Source organism: Eurosta solidaginis, chromosome 2, assembly GCF_040869045.1.
Source record: "Eurosta solidaginis isolate ZX-2024a chromosome 2, ASM4086904v1, whole genome shotgun sequence".
NCBI lineage: Eukaryota > Metazoa > Arthropoda > Insecta > Diptera > Tephritidae > Eurosta > Eurosta solidaginis.
Window position 1 is genome coordinate 25609004 of NC_090320.1, and position 27912 is coordinate 25636915.

The 27912-nt window shown below is 36.5% G+C and overlaps 1 protein-coding gene across 4 annotated transcripts in view; it reads left to right on the plus strand.

Annotated features, from left to right (window-relative positions):
* Positions 1-11475: 11475 nt before the first annotated feature.
* The window catches only part of LOC137239402 (scavenger receptor class B member 1), a 148748-nt gene continuing 132311 nt past the window's right edge, over positions 11476-27912 (plus strand). For 2 of the 4 annotated variants that reach the window (XM_067764669.1, XM_067764672.1), the window contains exon 1: positions 11479-12140. Coding sequence is in view for 1 of the 4 variants with exons in the window: in XM_067764672.1 (XP_067620773.1) it covers positions 12122-12140 (19 nt within the window). In the remaining 3 variants the exon portion in view is untranslated. Of the gene's footprint in view, positions 12141-27912 lie in introns of all 4 variants that reach the window. The other 2 variants (XM_067764670.1, XM_067764671.1) reach the window with 2 other exon arrangements.

Below are 27912 nucleotides of genomic sequence, written 5' to 3' on the forward strand. Positions count from 1 at the left end.
GGTGACCGATTCTATTTCAATTTTCTCTAACAGCTAAGCTGCCATAAAATCCCTGCAATGCAGTAACACCTTGTTACTAGTGGCATTGAAGTGCAGAGAAATCCTCAACAAACTAGCTGAAAATTGCAACCTAAGCATAATATGGGTTCCTGGCCACTGTGACATCTCAGGAAACTGCGCCGCGGATGAGCTAGCTAGGGAAGGCATCAACCTGCAAACAATAACCTCCGCTGGTTGGGCCAGTCCTCCTTTAAACACTTACAAACACTGCCTACGATCTCTTTTCGCGGATCAAGCAAACGCCAGATGGGCCAAGGAACCTACATGTAGTATATCCAAGCAAATATGGCCTAAGCTGGATGAAAAGAGACCGCAATCGGTGATATTGTTAAACCGTATATCTATAAGCCCACAAGTGGGCCTTCTCACAGGTCACTGTCTCATGGGTCCTCACGGTGACTATATGGGCCTGCAGACAAATGACTTCTGCCGCAGCTGTAGGGACGAGGAGGAGATGGAAAGCGAAGAGCACTATATGCGTCACTGTCCCGCACTGTCAAAAACCAGGCACCAATGCCTCCACAGACACTCCTGTGGGTGCCTTCCGGAGCTTGATTCTACAAACCCGAACGACATCTTGCGTTTCAATAGGCAAACGCGCTGATTTAGCCTCACTGGGATCTAAACTTTCTTCTTCTTCGAAAGTAGGGTAACAGGAAATAGGGGCCCCTCGCGTGGTAGCACAACGGGCCACATAGGCGTACGTGAGTCTCCGCTCGGACAGCGAAGGCGGCCACTTTAACCTAACCTAGGCCTAGTACTCGCGCCTATTTTTTATACTCAGTTGAGCAGAGCTCACAGAGTATATTAAGTTTGATTGGATAACGGTTGGTTGTACATATATAAAGGAATCGAGATAGATATAGACTTCCATATATCAAAATAATCAGGATCGAAAAAAAAATTTGATTGAGCCATGTCCGTCCGTCCGTCCGTCCGTTAACACGATAACTTGAGTAAATTTTGAGGTATCTTGATGAAATTTGGTATGTAGGTTCCTGAGCACTCATCTCAGATCGCTATTTAAAATGAACGATATCGGACTATAACCACGCCCACTTTTTCGATATCCAAAATTTCGAAAAACCGGAAAAGTGCGATAAATCATTACCAAATACAGATAAAGCGACGAAACTTGGTAAATGAGTTGAATTTATGACGCAGAATAGAAAATTAGTAAAATTTTGGACAATGGGCGTGGCACCGCCCACTTTTAAAAGAAGGTAATTTAAAACTTTTGCAAGCTGTAATTTGTCAGTCGTTGAAGATATCATGATGAAATTTGGCAGGGACGTTACTCCTATTACTATATGTACGCCTAATAAAAATTAGCAAAATCGGAGAAGGACCATGCCCACTTTAAAAAAAAAATTTTTTTTAAAGTAAAATTTTAACAAAAAATTTAATATCTTTACAGTATATAAGTAAATTATGTCAACATTCAACTCCAGTAATGATATGGTGCAACAAAATACAAAAATAAAAGAAAATTTCAAAATGGGCGTTGCTCCGCCCTTTTTCATTTAATTTGTCTAGGATACTTTTAACGCCATAAGTCGAACAAAAATTAACCAATCCTTTTGAAATTTGGTAGGGGCACAGATTTTATGGTGTTAACTGTTCTCTGTGAAAACGGGCGAAATCGGTTGATGCCACACCCAGTTTTTATACAGAGTCGTTCGCCTGTCCTTCCGCATGGCCGTTAACACGATAACTTGAGCAAAAATCGACATATCTTTAATGAACTTAGTTCACGTACTTACTTGAACTCACTTTATCTTGGTATGAAAAATTAACGAAATCCGACAATGACCACGCCCACTTTTTCGATATCGAAAATTACGAAAAATGAAACAAATGCCATAATTCTATACCAAATACGAAAAAAGGGATGAAACATGGTGAGGTAATTGGATTGGTTTATTGACGCGAAATATAACTTTAGAAAAAAATTTATAAAATGGTTGTGACACCTACCATATTAAGTAGAAGAAAATGAAAAAGTTCTGCAGGGCGAAATAAAAAATCCTTAAAATCTTGACAGGTATTACATATATAAATAAATTAGCGGTATCCAACAGATGATGTTCTGGGTCACCCTGGTCCAACTCTCATTAATACCTTTAATTTGATACCCATATCGTACAAACACATTCTAGAGTCACCCCTGGTCCACCTTTATGGCGATATCTCGAAAAGGCGTCCACGTATAGAACTAAGCCCCACGCCCTTTTAAAATACTCATTAACACCTTTCATTTGATACCCATATCGTACAAACATATTCTAAAGTCACCCCTGGTCCACCTTTATGGCGATATCTCGAAAAGGCGAACACCTATAGAACGAAGGCCCACTCCCTTTTAAAAATACTCATTAACACCTTTCATATGATACCCATATCGTACAAACAAAGTCTAGAGTCATCCCTGGTCCACCTTTATTGCGATACCTCGAAAAGGCGTCCACCTATAGAACTAAGGCCCCCTCCCTTTTAAAATACTCATTAACACCTTTAATTTGATACCCATATCGTACAAACACATTCTAGAGTCACCCCTGGTCCACCTTTATGGCGATATTTCGAAACGGCGTAAACCTATAGAACTAAGGCCAACTCCCTTTTAAACATTAACACCATTCGTTTGATGCCCAATTGTACAGACAAATTCTAGGGTCACCCGTGGTCCACCTTTGTGGCGATATCTCGAAACGGCGTCCACCTATGGAACTAAGTATTACTCCCTTTTAAAATACTCATTAACACCTTTCATTTGATACCCATATCGTACAAACGCATTCTAGAGTCAACCCTGATCCACCTTTATGGCTATATCCCTAAATGGCGTCCACCTATAGAACTATGGCCCACTCCCTCATAAAATACTCTTTAATGACTTTCATTTGATACACATGTCATACAAACACATTCCAGGGTTTCCCTCGGTTCATTTTCCTACATGGTTATTTTCCCTTATGTTGTCACCATAGCTCTCAACTGAGTATGTAATGTTCGGTTACACCCGAACTTAACCTTCCTTACATGTTTTTTTCTTATTTTTGTGACTAAACGAACACCAAATTCAGGCTTCACTGTACTTTAGCTGACAGCCTCACTTATTGCAAATCTGCAATACTTAATACATTTAAATTTTCTCTGTGTGCATTTACATATGCACTTTTGTTGTATCAAATAATAAGCCTGCTTAAGGAAAAAAGAGCAAATCATTTGCGCTCTTCCTCTGTGCGAGAAGTCAACAAATAGTCAAACATAACTACATGTAGGTATGTTGTATGAGGAGGGTATATATGTAAGTAGTTATGTACATATATATGTAGTTATAAGTATATAGGAGAACTATTGAAGGATTGATATGAACGCCTGCACAATTAAAACAAACGTTGGATCTGATTTAGTTGCTTAAGTGAAATCGCTCAAGAAATTAGGCTTGTGGACTAAATAAGAAAGTGATTTTAAGAGGTCAAAGAGCGCCCAACTTATGCTGAATTGCAAATTACGAAAAATTGCGAGTTAAGAAAATGTGCAATGAAAAAATATTTAAATAGCAAAAAAAAACAATAAAAACTTGTTGAAGTTGAATAGAAAAATGGCTAAAAAAAACAACACTGAAGAGAGTGACGAAAGAAATAACAAGAATTAAAAAGGACGATTGCTCAAATTTTTTCTGTAAAAAAATTGCGAGAGGGAATACAGTCAAACCTCTCAATAGTGTTGACAAGTTGTTAAAGCTGAAAAATTTATAATTTATTTAATAATTTGGGAAAAATTTAAACAACGTGACATCAGGACGAACAAGGCGACAACTGTTTCGATTATACCTTGTAAATCTCTTCAAAGCCTTTTCTCCCGGGAGTGGGAGTCGAACCCGCACTCCTACGATAGTTGAAATGGTTATAAACGCATTCAGCTACGTCATGCCTTAGTTGTTGTAAAGTTTTTCCCAATTGCCTTCTTACGCATATATTATCTTTCACACATCACATAATTCGTATGTAGTTATGTGTTAAAGTTATGCATGTTTGTAAGGCGGTTTTCAGAGAAACTTGGTATTTTGTTGTTGTTTTTTGTTCTATTTATAGAACTACAACGAATTAACCAAATGTTGTCTACTTATATGAGTTTGCCGGGGATTGCCCGTATCGCTTTAAATGTATGAAAACATTTATTTCAAGCAATTTTTAATTTTATAATTTATTTAATAATTTGGGAAAAATTTAAACAACGTGACATCAGGACGGACAAGGCGACAGCTGTTTCGATTATACCTTGTAAATCTCTTCAAAGCCTTTTCTCCCGGCGAGTGGGAGTCGAACCCGCACTCCTACGAGTGCAAGTTCGAGTGAAAAATTTATATTTTATGAAAATATTTAAGTGTATATTTGTTGGGCTACACAGTTTTATTAGTGTATTGTGTGCGTGGTTTTTTTTTTTTAAGTTATCATATATCATTTGCATTTCTTTATTAAATCAGTTTATTTTGTTTTTACACATATTGAACTTGACATTTGTAAACATCATTTGAGTGTTATCTAATCCTTTACTAATATGTATGGGTGCATTCCGTACCAATTTATCCTCCGATCGTTTTACATCACGAAATCCGCTGATCTCTTTGCGCATTTCGATACGTGTTTTATTAAATTGTTTTTTTTTTTTTTTTTTTTTTTTGTTAAATTTTATTCGTGCTTGTTTTGTTTTGTAAAGGAAATAGCTCAAAAATTAAAATGTAACAAAACCAAATAAAATAAAAAAAAAAAATTAAGTTATTCTTTATGCTATTTTATATTTGTTTTGTTATTCAATTCTCGGGGAGCGAATTCGAAGAAGCGAGATAAGATTTTAATTTGGGACGATACATCTAATAAAGCCTTCGAATGCATTAAAGAAAAGTTTGCATCTGCGATATTGTTAAATCATTTTAACAAAGATGCAAAACTTTCTTTAAATGTAGATGCATCCAATACGGCAATAGGTGGTGTCATACACCAAACGTTTAATAATAAATCAGAACCACTTGCATTCTTTTCAAAGAAACTGTCTTCATCCCAAATTAAATATAGTGCATTTGATAGGGAACTATTAGCTATTTATTTGAACATTAAACATTTTCGTTACCTTCTAGAAGGACGTCAATTTACAGTTTTCACAGATCACAAGCCTCTAGTATTTGCTTTAAATTCAAAAACAGAACGCAGTCCAAGACAAACTAGACATATGGAATTCATTGCACAATTTACGAATAATATTATGTATATTAAGGGACAAGAAAATGTTGTAGCTGACACATTATCTCGTGCGTTTGAAATAGAAGCGATTAATAATTCAGATATCAATTTCAAAATTTTACAAAGTAAACAACAACAAGACAGTGAATTAGGCAAACTTACCTCAGAGCAAACATTTTTAAATTTGAAACTAATAAAAATTCCTGTTCTTAACTTTAATATATGGTGCGAAGTGTCAGGATAAAATCCTAGGCCTTTCATTCCAAACAATTTAAGAAAAATAATATTTGATATGTTACATGGGATTTCACATCCTGGTAGTAGAGCTACACTTCGTTTGATAGTTAAGAAATATTTTTGGCCCAAAATGAATAAAGACATCAATACTTGGTCCAAAGAATGTATAAGTTGTCCAACATCGGAAGTACATCGTCATAGAAAATATCCAGTTGTGAAAATTCCAATTCCAAAAACTAGATTTGAACAGATTCACTTAGATATTGTCGGACCCTTACCTGTTTCAAAGGGATATCGTTACATATTAACTATAATTGATAGATTTACACGTTGGCCAGAGGCATTCGCACTAATAGATATTTCTGCAGATACGGTTGTAAATAAATTTTTAAGGAATATATTTCACGTTTTGGGGTTCCATTGGAAATAACAACGTATCAGGGATCTCAGTTTACTTCAAACTTGTTTTCAGATTCAACGAGACTTCTTAGAAGTCATCAAATAACGACTTCTCCCTATCATCCATAAGCTAATGGAATGTTAGAACGTTTCCATAGGCAGCTTAAATCTTCAATAATGGCTAGGAATGGGTCCAGGGATTGGTATGAAGAGTTACCAATAGTGTTTATGGGTTTGCGATCGATTTTTAAGGAAGATATTTCGGCAACGCCAGCTGAAATGGTTTATGGCGAAATTTAATATTACCTGGTGAATTATTTGTTTCAACTACAGAGAATGTAACTTCAGCGGATGTTTTAAGTAGTTTGCGTGAACATTTTAAAAATTTTAAATCAAATTTGGAACATCATCAAAATTCTAGCGGTATTTTTGCTCCAAAAGATTTAAAAGATTGTCATTTTGTTTTTGTACGTGTGATAAACAAACATTCCTTGCAGCATCCGTATGATGGTTCTTATAGTGTTATTGAAAAAGATATTACAAAATTTAAAATTGAGATAAATAATGAAATTAAATCTATTCCTTTTGATCGTTTAAAACCAGAAATGATTGATAAAATACAGATACCTAACACAAAAACAAAAAAGAAAGTTACTTTTAATTTATTTAACGTTAAATCTCCGGAAGGGGGAGTATTTTAGGGTTATATTTATATTCAACTTTAAATGTACCTACTTTAAATAAATTGAATTTTTGTTCTTGTTAATTTTTTATATTTCAATTTTGAAATTATTCTTTCAAAAATGTTCATTCAGATATGAATTTTAAAAAAGAAACTGTTACATACATTTAGGAGTCATTATAATAAAGATATTTTATAAAAATAAAATAGTGGTATATTTATCAACTACCACATCAGTTTGTATGTCCTAGCACTTTTCATATCGATTTCGGTATCTGTATTCAGGTTTTTAGTTTTGTTATTAATGTGGATTTGCTCCCGGTTTCTAAGTTGATTCAAAGTGCAGTCTCATTTTCGATTCAAGTCATAGTTCCGGTTAAATTTCAGTAGAATGCCAATTCTTCTTCATCATCGTTCTCAGAATCGTATTCCTATTTTGGTCTGGCATTCCGTTTCGACTTTGATCTCATTTAGTTTTCCATTTCTTCTGGATTTGTTTCTTTGTTTTATTTATTTTTCTGCCTTTCTTTATTATTTTAAATTTCAAACGAATACTACAAGGTCTTAAATAGCGAACGATTGTTTGACACCGAATAACCCATTCACTTGTTGCATCTATTCTTTAGAATCTAATAGTTAACACTTTAAACGCATCGCCAACGTTTTTTTATTATCAATTTGCATACTTATTTTATATACAAAAAGATGCAAACATACACATACATATGTATGTAAATATTTGTATATGCAAAAATATTCTAATACACACATATATCCCCTCTCTCCCACATCGAATATACATTGGACTATCATCCTTCGGCGCAAAAGATTAGCCTCAATATGTTGCCTATTTACTCGCTCTCTATAATTCTTCTTAACCTTTGTATGGCTTTCGCCTCTATTAACCTGTGTGTATACATAGCAAAAATTTTTGTCAGTCTATAACTAAAAAAAAATATTGAAGACTTGTATGGAGTAAGTTGTCTATTGCAATCATCGTTTGCCTGAGACGTCTGCTTATCAGTTGTAAGAAAGAATTCATTTTTAAGTATTTACTTATATAAAATGAGTTTTGTTGTTGTTGCTTTTATTGAAATTTTACTTTTTTTGGCTTTTGATTTTGGATTTTTTTTTAGGTTTTTTACGTCAAACTAACATTGCGGCTCACAATATATTATATAAAAACATAATAAATATATACAGGGTGCGTGGGCATTTCAGAATTTAAATTTTTGAAAGGACTTCAAGTTCGGATATTAATTGAGAATATCAGCTGTAAACGTGACATTATTATCCACTGCTTTCAGCAATTATCGCAGAACCTGGCCCAACAACCGTTTTAGAGCCGTCAGAACGAAAGGGTTGATGTGTGATCCCGGGATCACTACATTGTCTTCTCAGTAAGCAGCAAATTACGTGCTGTTTTGCGCCCTTGAAAGACACGTACTTCTATATTTCCCCCACCAGGGGCCATTGCATCACATAGTTGCAATATGGGATTTCCTATGAACTTTCTTATTTCCTTCATAAGCCCTTTCATGTTTCCGCTCTTATGCTTGAAGATATTTTGAAGTCTTGGTGCAGCAAGAATTGCCTCTTTCTCTATTAGAATAGGCACTGATTGCATCGGCAGAGGACGTTCTCATCGCACCCGTTATGCCAATGCAAACAAGTCGATGCAGTCTGCTTAGTTTTGTTATAGCTGTTATTTTGCGTGGTCTTCGGCCACCAAACTAAGGAAGCATAGGTGATTATTGGCTTCACAACACAGTTAAATGTCGAGAATACAACTTTGGGAGATAGCCCCATAGAGTCGAGTGCAGGCGAAGAAGGCTCTTGTTACTTTGTGTAAGGTAGCATCTAGACTAACAAAATTGGATTTTGGTCCCACTCAAGGATGGTTCTGTCATGCGTAGTTTTCTTCCGGGGAAAAGGCACTAGCACAGCTCTGTTAGGACTGATAGATTTTTCTGTGGTATCACACTACCTTTTGTGATGCGTGGGGCTTGCTGACTGTGATTGAATATTGTTTCCTCGTGCATCTATGTGATGTAGATTACTAAGTCGTCTACATACACTTGTGTGTAAAATCCATTGCATTTTAGTAACTGAAAGAGGACATCTATGACTATGGTCCAAAAGAGAAAAGAGAGCACATTCCCTTAGGCGCATTCCATAGTGGGCACAACTGACTCAGTATACCTTCAGATTCAGTTTTCCTATTTAGCTTAAGACTGATTTTTCTTGTCATTAGCATGGATAGCACATAGCGAATGATCATTTGGTTTATATCCTTGCCCATGATAGCATGCTCGATAACTTGAGATGTCGTGTTATCGAAAGCCGCTGAGGTGTTAATAAAAGCACAGAGGGCTATATTTTTAGACTGCAAAGCTTTTTGGATTTTCCCCTTTAGACTATGAATAAACATCTCCGTGGATTTTCCTAACTTATCGGTAAAAATGAGTACTACACAGAGAGGGTTTATTTAGGTTGACTTCCCTAATATGCTGCCCAAAATTTTCTTCATACACTTTCAGAGTAACGAACTGAGGCTAATTGGTCAATACGACGGGCGCAGTTGATCGGGTTTCCCTGGCTTTGGTATGAGTACTACCTTAACCCCTATCCACCACATATTTGAAAAGTAGCTGAGCAGTAGAAATGCGTTATATAGGTTAGATAAGGCTGGGGCTATATCAGTTGTACCCTGCTGTAACAGACAGGGATAGACCACATTCGGTACTGGTGACTTAAATGGGCTGAAAGTAGGCGAAGTTCATAGCACTCGCATCACTGTGTTGAGCTTTATATGACACGAGCCTGACCCGTGCGCATCTTGCGCAACAAATGTAAAAGTCTCTTATCAAATATCAACAGAATTCAGCTGTTCTATTAACTTACAGCCATCTAGCGTATAATAGCAACTTCCGTCAATCAGTTAAAACTTACAGCGCTGCCATCTAGCGTACAATAGTAACTGTCGGTAATGCAGTGCAAATATTCTCAATAGTGCCATAGTACAAATAGATTTATTTGTGTGCTCACAATCGTTTATTTTTAACAAATTATTTTAATAAAATATAGCTAAACAAAAGCACTACGACCAAAATTGCCCAAAGCTCGCTAATAGCCCGAATCTCCATCTTTACAACCAAAACTTTATTTATAGATTTGGATTCCAAATAAGAGCGGAAAAGGGGCCCGTACATAAAAACAGAAATTAGATATAATATATGATGATATGACGTTTCTTTGGCAAAAATAATGTCACCCGGTTGTTTGCCTGCTCCTTACCTAAAATATTTCTCACTGAATAAGAAAAGAAAAGATCGGAAGACGCACCTGATTATGCGCAAATGCATAACTAACGGACCCTGGATATAAACATACAAGCCGTACATACCTACACATTTATATTATTTATTTAGCATTTTTCTAATTTGGAATCTTGAATTATGAAAACTATGCACCCCTTACGTCCTGCTGCCATATATGTATATATATGTACTTGTATGTACACATACGTACGGGCACTTGCTCAACGTTTAGTGGGTTCGAGGTGTCGAAAATCGGTGCTATGCCGTCAGTATTTTATATGCTTTGTTTCTAATATAATTTATTTATAATTTTTTTTTGTTTTTTTTTCATTTTTATTTGACTAAATTTTATTCTATTTTACGAATTATTTGAATATTCTTTGTCTTTTTTTTTTTTTTTTTTGTAATTGGTTTACCTGATACTTACTTTTGCGTTTGTATCCTCAAATACTAAATCGTTTTTACTTATATTCTACTGATCGGGGACTCAAAAAATTCGTTCGGCTTAGACATCCCACATGCGCGGCTTAAATTATGAGCTGATTCTATATACCTTATGTATAAATAACCAAAAACAAAAAGAGCAGCAGACTACGAAATCAAAAAAGTAGTAGGCTAAATGGGGCAGAGCAAAATTTTTTATAATTTTTATACCTTTCATGAACATGAAATGGTATATTAACTTTGGTCCGATGTTTGTAACGTTGAGAAATCTAGAAGATAGACTCACCATTAAGTATACCGAATTGATCAGGGCAACGAACTGGGTTGATATAGCCATGTCCGTCTGTCCGTCCGTCCGTCCGTCTGTCTGTTTGAACGAAAACTAGTCCCTCAAATTTTGAGATATCTCAATGAAATTTGGCACAATGATGTATTTTTGTATTATATTAGACATTTGTCGGATCCGGTAGGATCGGACCACTATAACATATATCTCCAATACAACCGATCGTTCAGATAAGACGATTTTGGTCATTCCTGCCGCAATTCAGAAAGTATAAACGTGAAACTCGGTGATGTATATTTTAATATATCATAGAAGATTTTCTGAAAAAATCACTTTGATCGGAGCTATATATAGTATATATCCCATACAACCGATCGTTCAGATAGAAAGATTTTTGGCAATTTCTCCCTTAATTTCCAATATAAAAACGTTAAACTTGGTGATATTTATTCTAATATATCATAGAAGATTTCATGAAAAAATCATTTATATAATATATATCCCATACAGCCGATCGTTCAGATAAGGTGGTTTTTTGCCATTTTTTATTTTACATTTATCTTAAAAATCGTTAAGGTATATACATCTGTTCACTATATATTTCTTATCTTATACATCCGATTATTTGGAGATTACGAACGGGATAAGATTATTGTTCAGCCCCATTCATGAAAGGTATGAAATCTTTGGCACAGCCGAAGACAGTCCCCTCCTTACTGGTTTTTATTTGTTATTCGTCCATTTTTCATTTGAGCTTTATTAACGACTATAAAAATTGTGTGCTTTATCAAACAGGAAGCATTCAATGGTGTACAACACGTAGGGCTGTTTCTACTTGCGAGTATTGAACGTTTTTATCGAAGAAAGTAGTGAAATTTTTTAAAAAGTATTTTGGCTAACAATAAAGTTTTAAAAAATTATATAAAAAAAATTTACTTAACACAAAAAAAAAAACAAAATTGAATAACTAAAAAACTTAACAAAAAAGTGCTGTTTTAAAAAAATATTTTTAAAAATTACAAAAAATTTTAATTAAAAAAATAATAATTTAAAAAATTTTTAAAAACAAATGTGCAAAAATTTGCAAGTGTTTCAAAATCAGCTAACAAAAATTAAGTGTAGTAAGTATGAAAACTTAGAAAATAAAAATTACAAAAAAAATAATTCTGCGGAAATAAATTTTCTTGAAAACCACAAGCCGTACAACCATCAAGCAGCTCTTAAGCAAAATACCTTCAAATACCGAAAACTAAGTAGATAAATCTAAACTTAACTATCTACGCAAATGGCACTTACAAACAATGTTTTTGTTGCAGCATAACCTTTATTTCGAATTTTTGAAAACTCTCAACAATTACACGGCTTAATTTTGTGTGCTATTTGAGTGTTAGCTGCATTTGTAATAATTGTATTTGTAAACGGCAAACGCATATTTGGAAGCTCTACAATGTTTATAACTATCTCACGTAAGTAAATTTTGTTGCAGGCTTGACACACTGCACGTTAATGTGCATTAAGCTAGCTAATTCGCATTTAATTTAAGAATTTTTGTTAATCCTGCATTAAATGCATCACTGTCACTTTATTTGACAAATAACGTAACAATCGATGTCAAATAAGCTGTCGAACAATGTTAGCGGACAAGAAGAAAGCAGCCAGAAGACTTACTTACTTACTAATTAAGTAATTGGCGCTTTACCGTTTAAGCGATTTTGGACATCCAACAAGCCACACCAGTCGATTCTACTCTGGTTTAAAGTGCGCCAATTGACCAAGTGAATTTAAGTTGTTTTCCATTTGCTACTTCTAGCTGAGTGGGGCCGCCTTCTTCCTGTGCTTCCATAGGCGTGTTCTGATAAAAATACTTTCTTAGCCGGATCGTAATAATTAATTCGCCAGCGTAACCGCCGCGTTTTAATTCGCTGAAATATGTTGATGCCTGCCTAAAGCTGCCCAAAGGCACAGTACATAGATTTAGCTCAACATTTAATCTAAATATCGGTAATGCCACGCCCACCTTTAAAATTTGTTTATTTTTTAGCCTGTTAGAATTTAATTTAAATCGAATTATGTCCTCAGTTAATCAGCATTAATGGTGCTATGTGTCAATGCTTTTAAATGTGAATATAATTGGTGGTAGTTCGTTAAGTTATTTATTAAATATAAAATGTATGAGAAGTGATTTGAAATACTTACCAGCAACTTAATTCATAAGACATTATCAACAATTGGGCTAGAAATTAGGGGCTTGTGGCTAAACCCGGGAAAACTCAAATTAGCCGTCTAGAATTTAAACCTATGATTAAGTGTAGTGAAAAAAAGCCCAGCAAAAAAGCTCCGCCGTCAAGCAAGTGCAGTGGCTTTGTCTAGTTTCAGCCCATGCAAGTCGCCAGCACCGGATGGGGTCTATCCTTGTCTGTTTCAGCAGGGAATAAGCCATAATCGCCCCAGCCGTATCCATGTTACGTAAGGCATCTCTCCTGCTCGGCTACATTCCAAACACGTGGACAGATGTAATAAGGTAGTACTTATACCTCAGCCCGGAAAACCCGAGCAACTGCCCTCGCTGTGTCGACCAATTAGCTTTAGTTCGTTTCTCCTAAAGGGTATGAGAAAATTTTGGATCAGCACATTAGGGAGGTCAACTTAAGTAAACTCCTCTCTGAAGGAATCAATCAGTCAGGAAAATCCACGCAGACGACTATTCATAGCCTCACGGAAAAAACTGAAGAGGCTTACTTGTCTAAAAATATAGCCCTCTGCGCTTTTAATAACATTTCAGAATCTTTCGTTTACACGACACAACAAGCTACTGAAAAAGCTATGATTTGCAAGGCTAATAATCCCAATGATCATTCGCTGGGTGCTATCTATGCTATAGAGCAGATGAGGGTGTTCCCTCAAGCGGGTGTATTCTCTCCTCTTTTGTGTACTCTAGTCATAGATGACCTTGTTCAGTTGAAATCATTAATCTAATCTGAAATCATTAATCTATGCAGAGAGGGCCTACGAACTCTCACTGGGTACTATATGGGACTCTGTAGTATATCATATCACCTAAGTAAGGTAAATCTATTCGATATACAAATATGTCGCCTTTGTGAGCTGGAGGATGAAACACATTATCTGCGAATGCGTCGCACTGGCACGGCAGAGACTCACCCTCTGTGATATGGAGTAAAAAGCCTGAAGATGTACTTAAATACATTAAAAGCTTCTACATACACTAATATACTGAAAGATCAAGCACAATAGATCTAAATTAAGGTCACAGTGTATCGAGCACTAATAATAAGAATAGGATTAGGCGACGAAGTCTTGCTTGATGTGAAGATGGGAGGGGGCAATATTTTCACCATACCTCGAGCACGAGACATCTTTCCGACAATTATTGTCTATACCTAAGAATAACAAAGTTGTTTATATTTTTCAGACAGCCACTCCGCACCAAAAGTCTTGCACTCACCCGCAGCCTAAATTCTTATTAACTTGCGCCACCCTAATAGCACCATATTATCGACAACTAGTTCGCCCCCATGCATGTATATGTGTACATAGGTAACACATAGCTCTAGGTAACGGCGAAGACAAGGAGGATGCCGTCGCGCCATCCGGCGCGCACAACTTAGTTTTAGAACCTAGTCTTAAGACAAATCGAGGTCGGGACGCTCAGGCGGAGTTTGAGGTGTTGCATATCGCAAGGTGGCCGGCATGTTTAGGCCCCAAGCCTTAATTCTTATTAACTTGAGCCACCCTAATAGCACCATATTATCGACAACTAGTTCGCCCACATGCATGTATATATGTACATAGGTAACACATAGCTCTAGGTAACGGCGAAGACAAGGAGGATGCCGTCGCGCCATCCGGCGCGCACAACTTAGTTTTAGAACCTAGTCTTATGACAAATCGTGGTCGGGGACGCTCGGGCGGAGTTTGAGCTGTTGCGTATCGCAAGGGGGCCGGCATGTTTAGGCCCGAAGCCAGAATTCTTATTAACTTGAGCCACCCCAATAGCACCATATTATCGACAACTAGTTCGCCCACATGCATGTATATGTGTACATAGGTAGGGTTATGTTGTCCGTACACATATACATATATGCCGGTACAACTGTGTGGGGAAGCTTCCCCTTAAAACCGGAGACTTTTCCCGCGGTTCAACGGTTGTCCTTGACAAGGCGACCGTCTACTTTTTTTTCAGCGATCGTTGAGCGAGCTACCACCAGCCGTCCCGAGAAGTCCCGCCACATTTTATTATAAAAGGTAAATTTATTGTTCTAATTATAATTTTCATTTCAATAAAAGCCCTATTATAAAGAGAAATATCTCGCTTTTTCTTTTCTCATTTATTCAAAAAACGTCCTATACAAAATTGTGGTGCCTCCACTCCTCCGAGTCTGCGAGTCACCTCAATTGTACAGTTAGGTAGACAAAATTGCAACTAAGCGTAGGAATGGCCACCGTATTCGATACCACTATCGGCCACTTGCACCAATAACTTCTTTAAAGGAATCCTAGTAATCCCTCAGAGCGTTCCCTGTTCACTGTGTGATGGCGATGGGTTTTTGACCAAATCAATGTAGTTTGTGTATTTTTAGAATCTATCCAGCCTATTTGCTAGTGGCAGTCAAAAGATTATATGGCGCGTATATAGATTTATACAAGTTTTAAACTCTTTCGTATGCCTATGGGGCATTCCAAAAAAAAATCATCCTACCGAGAGATTTCACGTTACTGACTGCCAAATAGACAAACTCTTTTGTACGCGTATGGGGCATTCCATGAAAATTCATCTTACCGAGAGATTTCACGTTACTGACTTTAAGATTTTCCTAGTCGCAAAATTAAAAAGAAATCGATTTTTCCCTCGATGAAGCTGAAGATATCTACAAATTTTTTAAAATTTCTATCTTGGTTTGAGTGAATTTTCTAATTAAGGAAGATGATAAACTATTTATAACCAAGTTCAAAGCAAGAAAAAATTTAAAAACAGGGGAAAGTTCTATTTCGAGATGAACAAAAAAATATTTAAATTTCAGCGAAAAAAATTTAATTAATATCTATAGCTAAGATGAGTTGACATGGAATGGCCCACTTATATATTTATGCAAAGACGTATATTTCAGAACTATAATTATGAAATAAATATATACAGAAATTAATGTACTTATTTATATACGTACATGCATAGAAAAAATTTAATCAAAAATTCGAGTGTAAGCATATCTAAGCTTTCGAGACGGAATTAGGTTATTTCACGCGGCGATGACTAGTCAATATAATGAAGTCACGTATGCAAATTGCGTCCTTGGTTTCACATAAAAAGCAGAAAAAAACATTGCCCGTCTATCAATTTGAGCTAGAGGTCTAAATGGGGATCCAAAACAAATGACGGTACCGGCTGATCTAACTCTTTCACTACTTAAACCAGCTTAACGTTCTGTATGATAAGTGCCGCCCTGGATTAACCACTTCATTGCTTCTCGTAAGAAAATGCTACAGTTTCTTAGGGCTTTACGAGGAGAGAATGAGAAGAAAATAATATATTATCATATATTTTGGCGCTTAATCGCCAAAGATTTGACGCATAGTAAAAATTTGGTCGATGGTAGATTTACCAGGTCTGGAGCCTCACTAATCCAATCAGCCGATTCACGTTGGGCTTTAATCTTTCGCGAAATAAGCTTCCCGGCTGATCCCGCGACAATTGCCGCAGTTTGCTGGATCCTCTTCTTGTAGACTAGGCAAAGAACACTTAGATTCCAATCGGCAGGCATGCACTCGTCCTACCAGCTGATGCATGCACCTTTCCAACTCCTCGCCGCCGTGATTGCATAGCTCCGCAGGAAAAACATCAGCGCTCGCGGCCTTAGTGTGTGTTTTATCTAGTTGTTGCTATTCTGATTTCGTCATAATCGGTTGGGGGACATTAATTCCATCTTCATTGATTGCGGGATCTGGTTCATTATCCCTGGACGGTACATCGCTGTCTACATTTAGGAGCGCAGAGAAGTGTACCCTCTATAATTAAGTTTTCTCTGGACATCAGATAGAAGGTCGCCGTTTTCGTTCTTACAGAAGTTTTCCCCCGGACTTGGAATATCAAGACATAAATAAAAGCTTAATTTTATATTATTATTTTTCTTCTTTTTTTTTATTAAAAATGCAATTAAATAAGAATGTAAGATTGCAACATTTTTAAAAAAACATCAAAGTTATTACTTCCATAGAATTTCCTTGTTGGCACACTTGGACATTGAGTTCAGGCCTCGTACGCTTCATTGGCACTCCAGGGCGTTGTAACAGTTGTTGTTTGTATTTATTGTATGTAATTGCTATACGGAAATTCATTTTAAATTGTTCAATCTTTTAATATTTTTATTACTTTTTAGTAAACAAAAAATTCAAAATATTACATAAATCTTGTAAAGGTTACAAGCGCAGACAATCAAATGTTATCGGTAAATATGTATTACATGTTAAAGAAGGGACATAAGGAAGGGAAGAGGCATTTGCCTATGTATTTCTTTACATTTTTAAGCGTTTATTTGAAATTCTTTACTTGTTGATTCATATAAAGATACGTACAGATACAAACGCAATCTTTGGTAACCGAGTTGCAAAAGTGCATGCGGTAGTAGTTGAAATGATTTGAAACTGAATATGCGATTGATCGATTAATTACTATTTGTCTAAGTTTAGATATTTCCATTCTCCATCGCAAATAGTCAAAATTTTTATCAATTACTGGTGTACTCGGCAGACTTTATCCTGTCCAAAAATTGGTTTGCCTACATTCAAAAAAGGGCCTTGCTTCCTCTCTTCTCTCTATAACATTTTCGTCTACTTTATATTTCTTCTAATTTTTGTTAATCCTTTATTCCATATTGTCTCTACCACTCCCACTCCAACTCTCACTGCCACTCCTTCTACAACTCCCACTCCCATTCCTACTCCCAATCCAACTTACTCTTACTCCTATCACAATTCTAACTCCCGCTCCCACTTTAACTCTCACGTCCACTCCCGCTTATACTCCTACTACAACTTCCACTCCCAAAGCGGTTATGCTGGATTACCCTTTTGCTAGCTTATTTGCTTTTAACTTTAAAGTTATATAGCCCAAATGCAGTTTCTCCAACCATGCTACAGATAACTTGCCCGCTGCTGATGTCCTGGCTTGAATGTACTCTTAGTGCTGGTATTTTACTTAATTCTGTTCTGAATGACTGTAAAGAAATGATTGAGCATTAGCGACAATGACAGACTCTTTGTACGAGCCCTTGTTGGTTATGCATCCATTTCCAGCATTTGGAGACCCTTATCCCTCTGTATTTTTTAAGTACCAAAGCACAGATATCATTTGCCCTTCTACACCGCTTAAACGTTTGCTTCTTGCTTTTTTGGCTAACAAAATTTCATGCGCTCTTTATGTGTCTGGTTTCTATAATCTTCTTTCGAGCACTAATCGGTCCATGGAGGTTAGTCCGGTGATCACTTGTATGGCGGTAGAGAAGTAAGGGCTTACAGCGGTTCTTCATATGCAGTGTGTTTGTCCACAGTTCAGTGCCGGACAGTAGCGGGAAATCAGCTTGCTTTTGCTTTCTGTTTGTCCTTCAATATTTGTCACACGCCTGCTTAGCAAAGGTATCCCATCAGCTGTTTAATCTGTTGTTAGTCGGAAGTTTAATCTTTTTTATTTAACTATGTATTCTAGCTGTATATGCTTTGTGTTTGTTAGGACTTGGTTTGGGAGCATGGAATTTGGAATCGTTGCTCTTATGCGTTTTTTAAGACTCGGGCTAATTTAACACGTTTCTCAGTTCTTAATCCATGCTACCTGTGTAATAGTCCCCATGTTAAATGACGGAAGCAATACGGAGATTAAAAAGCCTTTCGAAAGGCTCTTTAAGAAACTGAATAGAATAAGAACTGTATCCAGAAACATATGCGTCAGGCTTATCTAAGAGAACTTCCCAAGGTGGTGACTTGTCACCCTTGCTGTGGCTTTTTGGAAGGAGCTCGCGTGAATCACTGATATAGCAAGAGCTCTTCATCACGTAGCGGTCAAATTGTAACCGAAAATAGATAAGAAGGGAATATAATATGTTTTGAGTCTTTTACTAAGACCTTCAGCTGATTGTGCCTTCTTTTAACAATAAATAACTTGTGTATATGGACCCAGATCCCTGTAAAGTCAAGAAGAGGTGATTTTTCGCCTGGTTAAGGTAGCGAAAATATTCTCCTCTTTTCATTCGCATTAGCGTAAGATGTGATCTGTCTATCTTATGTCTTATTCGTCAAGTGCAAAACCAGTAGAAACCCACGAACGGCCTCTATATAGTCTTATCACATCAATTATACCCTGTTGCGTAAATAGTGCATACATTGTTTGTATGATTCTAGTAGAGTTGCTGAGACTCTAATCATGTGTAGTATGGTGATGGCGCCAGATTCTCATCACCTTATCAACTATTAAACTTGTACTTTTACATACATAAGTAAATACCTAGTTCAAATGAGTTCAAATCCCTATTGTGTGTTACTAATACTAAATAATGCTGTAAAATACTTAAAAAAACTAATATTTACTAAGAAATGTTTTAGAATATACTAAATACATTTTCACATACGCACATTGAAACTAAGTCTTTGCTACTTAAATTCTCACTACAATGTTGAGAGGTGGAATAGGGTGAGCTGTGCGGCAATGTGCTAGGTTTGGTTAAGTTGAACTGGCCTCGCACTAAAAACCTCACATAGACTGAATGTGTCCATAGTGTTAGCAGAGTTTGTTTGACGACCAAACGGAAACCCCCAATTAGATATCAGGACTTATATATTTGTAGTATAACTCCGGCCTCTTGGCAAATACTAGAAGTTTTCTAGGACCTAATTTAATTTTTGCCTCGAGATCTGGCAACTATGCAGCCCATAGCAGCTGGAGCCTTGACTTGCCAGCGCATGACACGAACACAGAATGGGCTCAACCGTTTCTTCCAGCAGCTCGCACTTCCTACATCTGCTGTTACTGACAATTCCTTACTTATAAACTTGTGACGCTAGAAGGCAGTGTCCAGTTAGTATGGCCATCGTAAGCCTTTAGGCTTCGCTCCTATGAGCAACTTTGTGACTTTAACGTCGTACGATTTTCACATGATCTTAAAAATGTTGCAGCCGCGCGCTTCTGTCCACGCCTTTCCTGCTTGATAGATCATATGCCATTCCGCCCCCTTTTGATTTCTCCCAAACGAATTGGGACGCCCTTTGCTTTCTCATCGGCCTTTTCGTTATCTTCTATCCCTTTATGATCGGGAACCCAGTATAGATGTATGGTCTAGCGCAAATTCTCCACATTACTTCTTGCATTTCCGCACAGTTCTTGATGAAGTACTGTGTGAGATTATTTACTTAATCGCCGCCTGAATATCAGTATATATATTGACGCGACTGAAACTTAAGCGCGCTTTCCCCAGAATTTCTGCTGCTTTCTTCACGACTACAATTTCCGCCTGAAAGACACTGCAGTGATGTTGCAGCCTGTAGGGTCTACTTTTTTCTGGATCGTACCAGTAAATAGCAGACCCTACCCCTTCATTTGATTTGGAACCATCGGAGTATACGTACATGCCCACGAGAGATGGGCGATAGGCCCCACTTGCAACGTAGCATCCTTTTGCACCACGGAGGCTTTCTTCACTCTATCTGTCGTGGAAGCTGCATGTATTCCACGACAACTTGCTGTATAGTATAACTCCTAGATACTTTGTGCTTTTCTTTACGGCTACCGCTCCAATCTTAGAACCAGCCCAATTAGGGACCTTATTTCTAGTTTTATCTGCGTTGGCGGTTAACTAGACTGCAGATTCCCAGGCATGTACACCCTAAGCGCCTGATTCATCAGAGAGCTGATTGGTAGTAGATATCTGTTGCTTATGATGTCTGAAACGTCATCTGCATACGCAGTAAGTTTGGCGGTTCTCTGTCAAACCGCCTAAGCCATTGGGTGACGACCAGCGTCTCTGGCATTGGTGATAATACCCCAACCTGCGGCTTGGCTATGTTTACAGATTATATAGCCTTGTACAGACCCCACCCAATGCGACGTGTGGGTTGTGAGGTACTTAGAACAGATTTCTTCTGGTTAGTGAACTTGAGACCGACCTACGCGAAAACGTCTTGTTTATGATAAAATTTTTTGTAGTTCGCCTATATTAATATTTCGCATACTTTTTTTAGGAAATGGGTTGCTAAGAAACTGAATAGAGGGAACAATAGAAAGCAAAAACGAGGGAAGGAAAAAAGAACTGGGAAAGAGACAAAGTTAGACGAAGATAAAGCGATGCCGATAAAGAGAGCGTGGTAGGGAGCGAGATGAAAACAGAGTGAGAGTAAGGGAAAGAAAAATAGGGAGAGGGAGAAAAATACGCATATTGTTAGAAAAGGAGAGGGGAGATAGAGGGAGTAAGAGATAAAAACTTCTTAAAATACATGCATATATGTAGACCACAGTTAGGGCACAACAACGTCTGCTGGGTCTACTTGTTAGAGCTCTAAAGTTAGTCCATTTTGGAAAAAGGCTGTGTAAGAGAATCATTCGATGTATCTGTGTGTAGTAAACCAAATCACACATTCAAACAAATACTTAATTAGCACTGCCTTTTCATCTGTCAATAACAACGCTAAGCAGTTAAAATTTTTCTTCAAAGAAATATGTAAATATTTCTGAGTATTTGTTTATAAAGCATTGAGCTAATCACTTTTTATAAAAAAAAAACACATTTTTAAACATTTTCAATTGTATAAAAGCTTAACGAATTAAATAATAAAGAAAATAGTGTTTTCTTCTCTCATTTGATTCTCACGTGGCCGAAGCGTATCCCTCTTATCAGTTAGGTATTTGATTTACTTTTAATTTTTTTCCCATTTCAGGAGCTTATAAATGTTTATACCACGAGATTATGCACCGCAAGAAATGAACTAGTAAAGTTAACAAATCAGGTTTGTTGTTTTTGAATTAAAAAATATTCGGGAAAATGTCAACTAAACAAATCTGTTTAGTTATTTCAATAAAAGAACTGTTGGTCTCAAGTTACAATTTTCTGTAAAAATGACAGATTCTCAATCAATCTAACTGATTTTGCTGTTAAAAGAACTCATTTCATTGTTCATTTCAACAGCAAATAACTGTCAATATTATGCAAATGCATCAGTTAATTTTAAAGAGAAACTTGCGGTCACGGCGCTCGCTACTTTGTTCTTATAACTATCGTGCCACAGAAATCCCTTGTCATATCAACAGCCACTGTTATTCTAATGTTGTTATTTTAACAGTTTTCATTAATATTCTTAGAACATTAATAATTAAGTTAAGGCCGCGGCACAATGAAATTTTTCATGTAGATGCGTTTAACACAAGCTTATGCATTCCAATAACATCGCCACAATCAACCAAGATGTTGCGTTTGTAAATATGAAGGAACTTCAGACTTGGCAATTGAAGTTTGTTACGCCTTGCCCATTCACATACAAAATTTCGTGAAGCACCGTTATAAGCATTCTTCCTATACAACAAAAATACTTGCTAACATATTTTGTGTTGTTGTTGTTGTAGCGATAAGGTTACTCCCCGAAGGCTTTGGGGAGTGTTATAAATGTTATGGTCCTTTGCCGGTAACACAGCTCCATTAGGGTGCTAGCCCGACCATCTCGGGAACGATTTATATGGCCACATTAAATCTTCAGGCCATCCCTCCCTCCCCACCCCCAAGTTCCATGAGGAGCTTGGGGTCGCCAGAGCCTCGTCTGTTAGTGAAACGGGAATCGCCGCTCGAAGGTGATTTTGACAATTGGGTTTGGAGAAGTTATATATTGCGTTGGCAACCTGAAAAGGTTGCGCTACAAAACCCCTTGAATCTGGTATTTTAGTCACCTCTAACGACAGGCATACCTACCGCGGGTATATTCTAACCCCTTAACCCGCTGGGCGTTATATTTTGTGTCGTATTCATTTGTTATATTGAAGTTTTTAATTTCGAATAATGTTAGAGAAGTTACCAACGAATTGGAAAAATAATATCACTTTCAAAGTGTGTCAGCACCCTTAGCCAAAGCAAATGTCAAATTCTTCTTCTTATGCTTTGCTTGCAACAAAAGTTTGCAAGTTGGCTACTTTCTCATACCAGATGGCTCCAGTGTCGCTCAATCTAACGTTCCCCATAAAAATATGTGCAATCTACTCATAATGCATAAGATTGAGTTAAAAGCATCTATATGAACAACTGCTCATGTGACGGTGCTTTTAGTTAACAGAGCAAAGCTTGGCGGCTACCGTGGTGCAATGGTAGCGTGCTACACCTGCAATAATGAAAATCGTGAATTCAAGTTCTGGCAAAAGTAATATCAAAATCTTTAGAAAAAGTTTTTTTTGTTTTTTTTTTTTTGATTTCACTGTTGAAACGGTTAATTCAGAATCAACAATTTGTGCAAAGTTCCCTCAACTGCTACTATTTGCGATGGATACAATTTTACAGAGATGAGTTGAATTGACTTATAATTCGGTTGATTTACCAACTTCTTTCTTTCAGTGTGATGATATGATTTTTTGCTGAATTACAAAGTGGTATATGCTTCACTTTACGAAATTCTGGTAGAAATTTCCATTAATTCGATTTAAATAAACAATTTATGTAAATAACAAATGACATGAGCACAATTAATTGCAATTCATAAGAAAAAGTGTTACAAGGACATTTATGAACTTGAGAATAAGTGCGTACCGAAGAAAAGGCCAAGCAACTTATTGAGCACAAAATCTTTTTCATTAAAGAAACAAAAACAACACACGTCATCCGTCAATGAGAGATTATTTGAGACAGAATTGAAAAAAAAAAAACACTACAATACTGATAACAATTTGGTTACAAAAATATAAACATACAGTTGTATAACACATATACATAATATACACTCTTTAAAAATGCGATTAATCTAGAAATAACCCAGAACTAGTCGTGTGGGAACATGCGTCTAAAGCCAATTTTGATCTTTCTATCCCTTGGGTAATACTTGGCGATTTCTTTTACAGTTTGTAGGCTAGTAGCTTAAACTGGCCAGCCCGTGAGGACCTCACATGGGATCACTGAGTCCATAGTATTGCCAGAAGTTTGCTCAATTACAAAACTGAAACCAGCCCCCAAATTCAAACCTTCGTTAACGCTATAAAACTCCATCGCCAAAAATATCTTAGACAGTATCAAGTGCGCAGAAAAGTATACAACATTAAGTACCATGTGGTCATAAGGAATAACAGCCTAACTCCCATACTTTTACATAGGACTTAGGTGGTTATTCCTTATTACCATATGGTACTAAATATTGCATACTTTTCTGATTAAGTTAAACGGTTTTATTGTAAAGAATACTTAGATGAAGTAATAATAATACTAAAAGCTAGAAAATAATTGGGTGGGTCCTAGGTACTAGTCATTACGCTTCTCATCGATCTAGGTCATGCAGGACAAACATTACGTAAGTCGAAGTTGATTCTGAACAGTTAAGAGTTAAACCTGTTACAGTGTCTAGAACGAAGTTGGGCCAAAGTGGCTCGTGTCTTCCTTGGTTGTCTGTTTTCTTCTTCTGCAATGTTTGGATAGTGTAGATTGATAACGAGGTTCAACCGGAGAGATCTAGCAAATGTGCTAACCGATTCTGTGTTGATTAGGCTTAGGGCCTTCTTATGCTTATCTGGTTCAAAGGGCTGAATAAGCAGATGCCGGATCTCATCATAGTGCTGTCGGTTTGTAGTGGAGAGCGACGCACAGGCAAAGTGATGTTATGGGTATAAACTATAGGTGAAAAGAATCAAACCCTATATAGATACTTAAATAAAATGTATGTATGTGTTAACCTAGCCTAAGTGAACTATGTTCATTGGCCCTCCTCTTGTCTATGCCACTGATATAATTATTATTTTTGAAGCACCTTGTAATTTATTGCTTTAGCTTTAATCTTTTTGCTTTAATTTTGTGTCGAAAATCGAATGACCCCAGTGAACTTACTCTCAATTTGAGAATACTTAGATTAATTTTTAAATAATAGACTTATTCTAAATAAATAAATAAATGAAAGGCGTGATAACCTCCGGAGAGATTTAACGCCGAGCTTCCGAGACTTATCACTACGTAGTATAAAACAGAGTCGCTTTTTCTGTCCCTATGTCCGTTTGAATGCTCAAACCTTTAAAACTACGCAACGGATTTTGATGCGCTTTTTTTTTAGTAGATAGAGTGATTGAAGTGGAAGGTTTATATGTATAATAACATTCATTAAATAGTGGAGAAATGCTGTTATTTTTGAAGTTTCTAATGTGATGTATATATATAAAAGAAAGTGATGTTAGTTACACTATTTATAACTCAAGAACGGATGTACCGATTTGAAAATTGGTGGAGGGGTAGCTTAGAACCAGGAGACAGACATGGGGTACTTTTTTATCCCGTTCTGGCTAGGGTCTTCAGATCAAAACGTGGACTTGGGTAATCCTGGGATGTGTTTGTACAATATGGGTATCAAATAGAAGCTGTTTATGAGTACTTTGATGCGATATATTTTTCGTACCCGTGGGTGACTAGGGTCTCGAAAGCGTGGTCACGGGTACCCCTAGAATGTGTTTATAGAATATGGATATCAAATGAAACCTGTTGCTGAGAGCTTTAAAGTAATTTTCATTGTGATATTCATTTTAGCGCATCAACCTGGAAAAACTGATAAATATGCATGCCAAACCGAAATAAAGACATCAATTAATAATACCCACATACCTATTTACATACGTCCTATTCGATTTGCCTGAAATTTGGTATATAAGTTTGCATATATTAATATTTACGATCCTTTTTTCCGGGAAGTAGACCAGAGATGGACTGGGACTGGGATTAGGACTAGGACAGGGACTGAGACGCGGAGTGGGACTGGTACAAAATACATACCACCCTCTGGGACTGGCAATAAGGGATGAAGAAGAATGAGAAGAACTTGAGAGAAGAGCAAAGAAGGAAGGAGAAGAGGAAGAGATAGAGTGAGACGAAGATAGAGATAGATGAAGCGAAAAAGAAGGAGGGTGGTACGGATAAAAGGATTAAGAAAAAGTGAAGAGGGGGAGAGATCAGAGTTAGACGGAAAAAGCTTACTAAAATGTATGCTGATAGACCAAATTTAGGGCAGAACAAAGTCTGACGGGTCTGCTAGTTCTAGTATACATATATATATACTCATTATACTATATAGAAAGTAGAACTTAAATAATAAATAATTAAACGATTTATTTTGAAAAAGGCATGAAGATCACTGGGTGGTGGTGCAAGTGCCATTTGAAATTCAATTAGAAATTTGCTTAAAAAATGCTAAAACGAGGAAATAGAATTTAGGGAGCAATTAAATTTATAAAATAAATTAAGTCGATTAATCTGCATTACATTTTAATTTTGTCTCTACATATGTATATATGTACTGAACTTTATTTTCCACGTGCATTCGCAGATTATAGCAGAAATCGTATGAAATACTATTTTTAACGTTTTCGATTAGAATAAAGCTGAACTTTATTATTATTTATATTTGAAAAAATTAATTGAAAATTACATTCATACATAGTTGATGCGCTGCAAACCAACTGCTCACGCAGTTCGACCAGCGACCCCTCAAACGTACGCCGTACATAGACGACGCACAGTGGCGCCTCTGCCATTAAAGCATGGCAAAAATCAAAAAAATCATGAAAGCGTTCGCTAAATCTAATACATGTTTCTAATAGAGAATTTTCCAGGGATGAAGAATATACAACTATTTTTACACACAAAATTATAGTTTAGCAGGTAGAGCCGCTCAAAGTTGACCAATTTTCAACATTGGGAAAAATTTCGTTGTATTTAAAATGGTTTTGTGAGTAAATAAGGCAGCCGGTTGTCGCTTTCTTGTATGGCAATTAAAGATAAACTAATTTAGGATTGAAACCAAAAAAAATGGTTTTTTTTTTGTTAAAAGTTGGCGGATATACCTGTTTTTCGAAATGCCTATTTTTAGGCCCTTTTTAAAACTTTTATGGAAAAAAAAAAGTTAAAATATGTGCTCCGTCAAATTAACAGTAGTTATTTGTGAAATATTCAGTTACCTAAATTCATAAAGTCTACCTGCGTCCAGCTGCAACTTCACTTTTTACATCAAATAAAGTTAAATAACCTTGGGCATAAATACGCGCCTGAGCAGGTATATATAATTCAGTACGGCCGTAAGGTCGTTTTTGTTATTGGAACTTGTTAACAACATACATTTTTTTAGTTACGAATTGTATACCTGAAATTCATTTTAATAATTTGAGTAGGTACATATATAAAGCTATCCATCATACAATGCACATTATCATTCGTCTTTTGGAGATTAAGGAACTAGGTATTCTATTTACTTAAATATAGTGAATAGTATTTTTAAATATAGTTCACAGTTTAATATTTAGTCAGATACACTTGAAGCCAATTCTAATATGTATCTAGAAAACTCGAAACTATTTGCGGTGTTTAAATCTACAAAGTCAACACGGGACTTCGTTGAGGCTATTATGAGAGAATTAGCGATTGAAACAAGCATTAAAGAAAAGGAAGGCCTGGAAGAAAAAATTGGTTTACAATACATTATGATAGAAAGAAAATGGAAGGACGTCTATCGTAACAATTCAAAATTTCTAAGTAAGCATGAAAAGTGGCTAGCTGACAAAACTTTTTTGGACGAAGAAATGCCTAGCACGTCAACCAATCCAACTAGAGGGAGACCAACAAAACCCATAGAAGAGTGTTCTACCTACACAAGGAAAAGGTAGCTGTCTGATACCACAAAAGCTATGGCCACGACTCATCTTTCAGAAGCACTGGCTATTAAATATAAAAAAGACGAAGAAAACGTGAAGTCTTATATAACAGAAGCAGTTGCGGTAGCAAGTCCAGTGCGACTGATGAGGATCAAAAACAGCATTCCCACACCACCAAATGCGCTACCTAGGAAATACACTCCCGAAGAAGCTTTGGCGCTGTTTATAGATCTCGGTTTAACGAAGAAAAAATATATTATATTGCGTAAGTCATTATTGCAACGTAATGCTGATATTTTACCTGGATACAAAAAAATTACTCAAGCCAAGAAAGAAGCAGTTCCTCTAAGTCCCAAAATAACCGAAGTATCAGC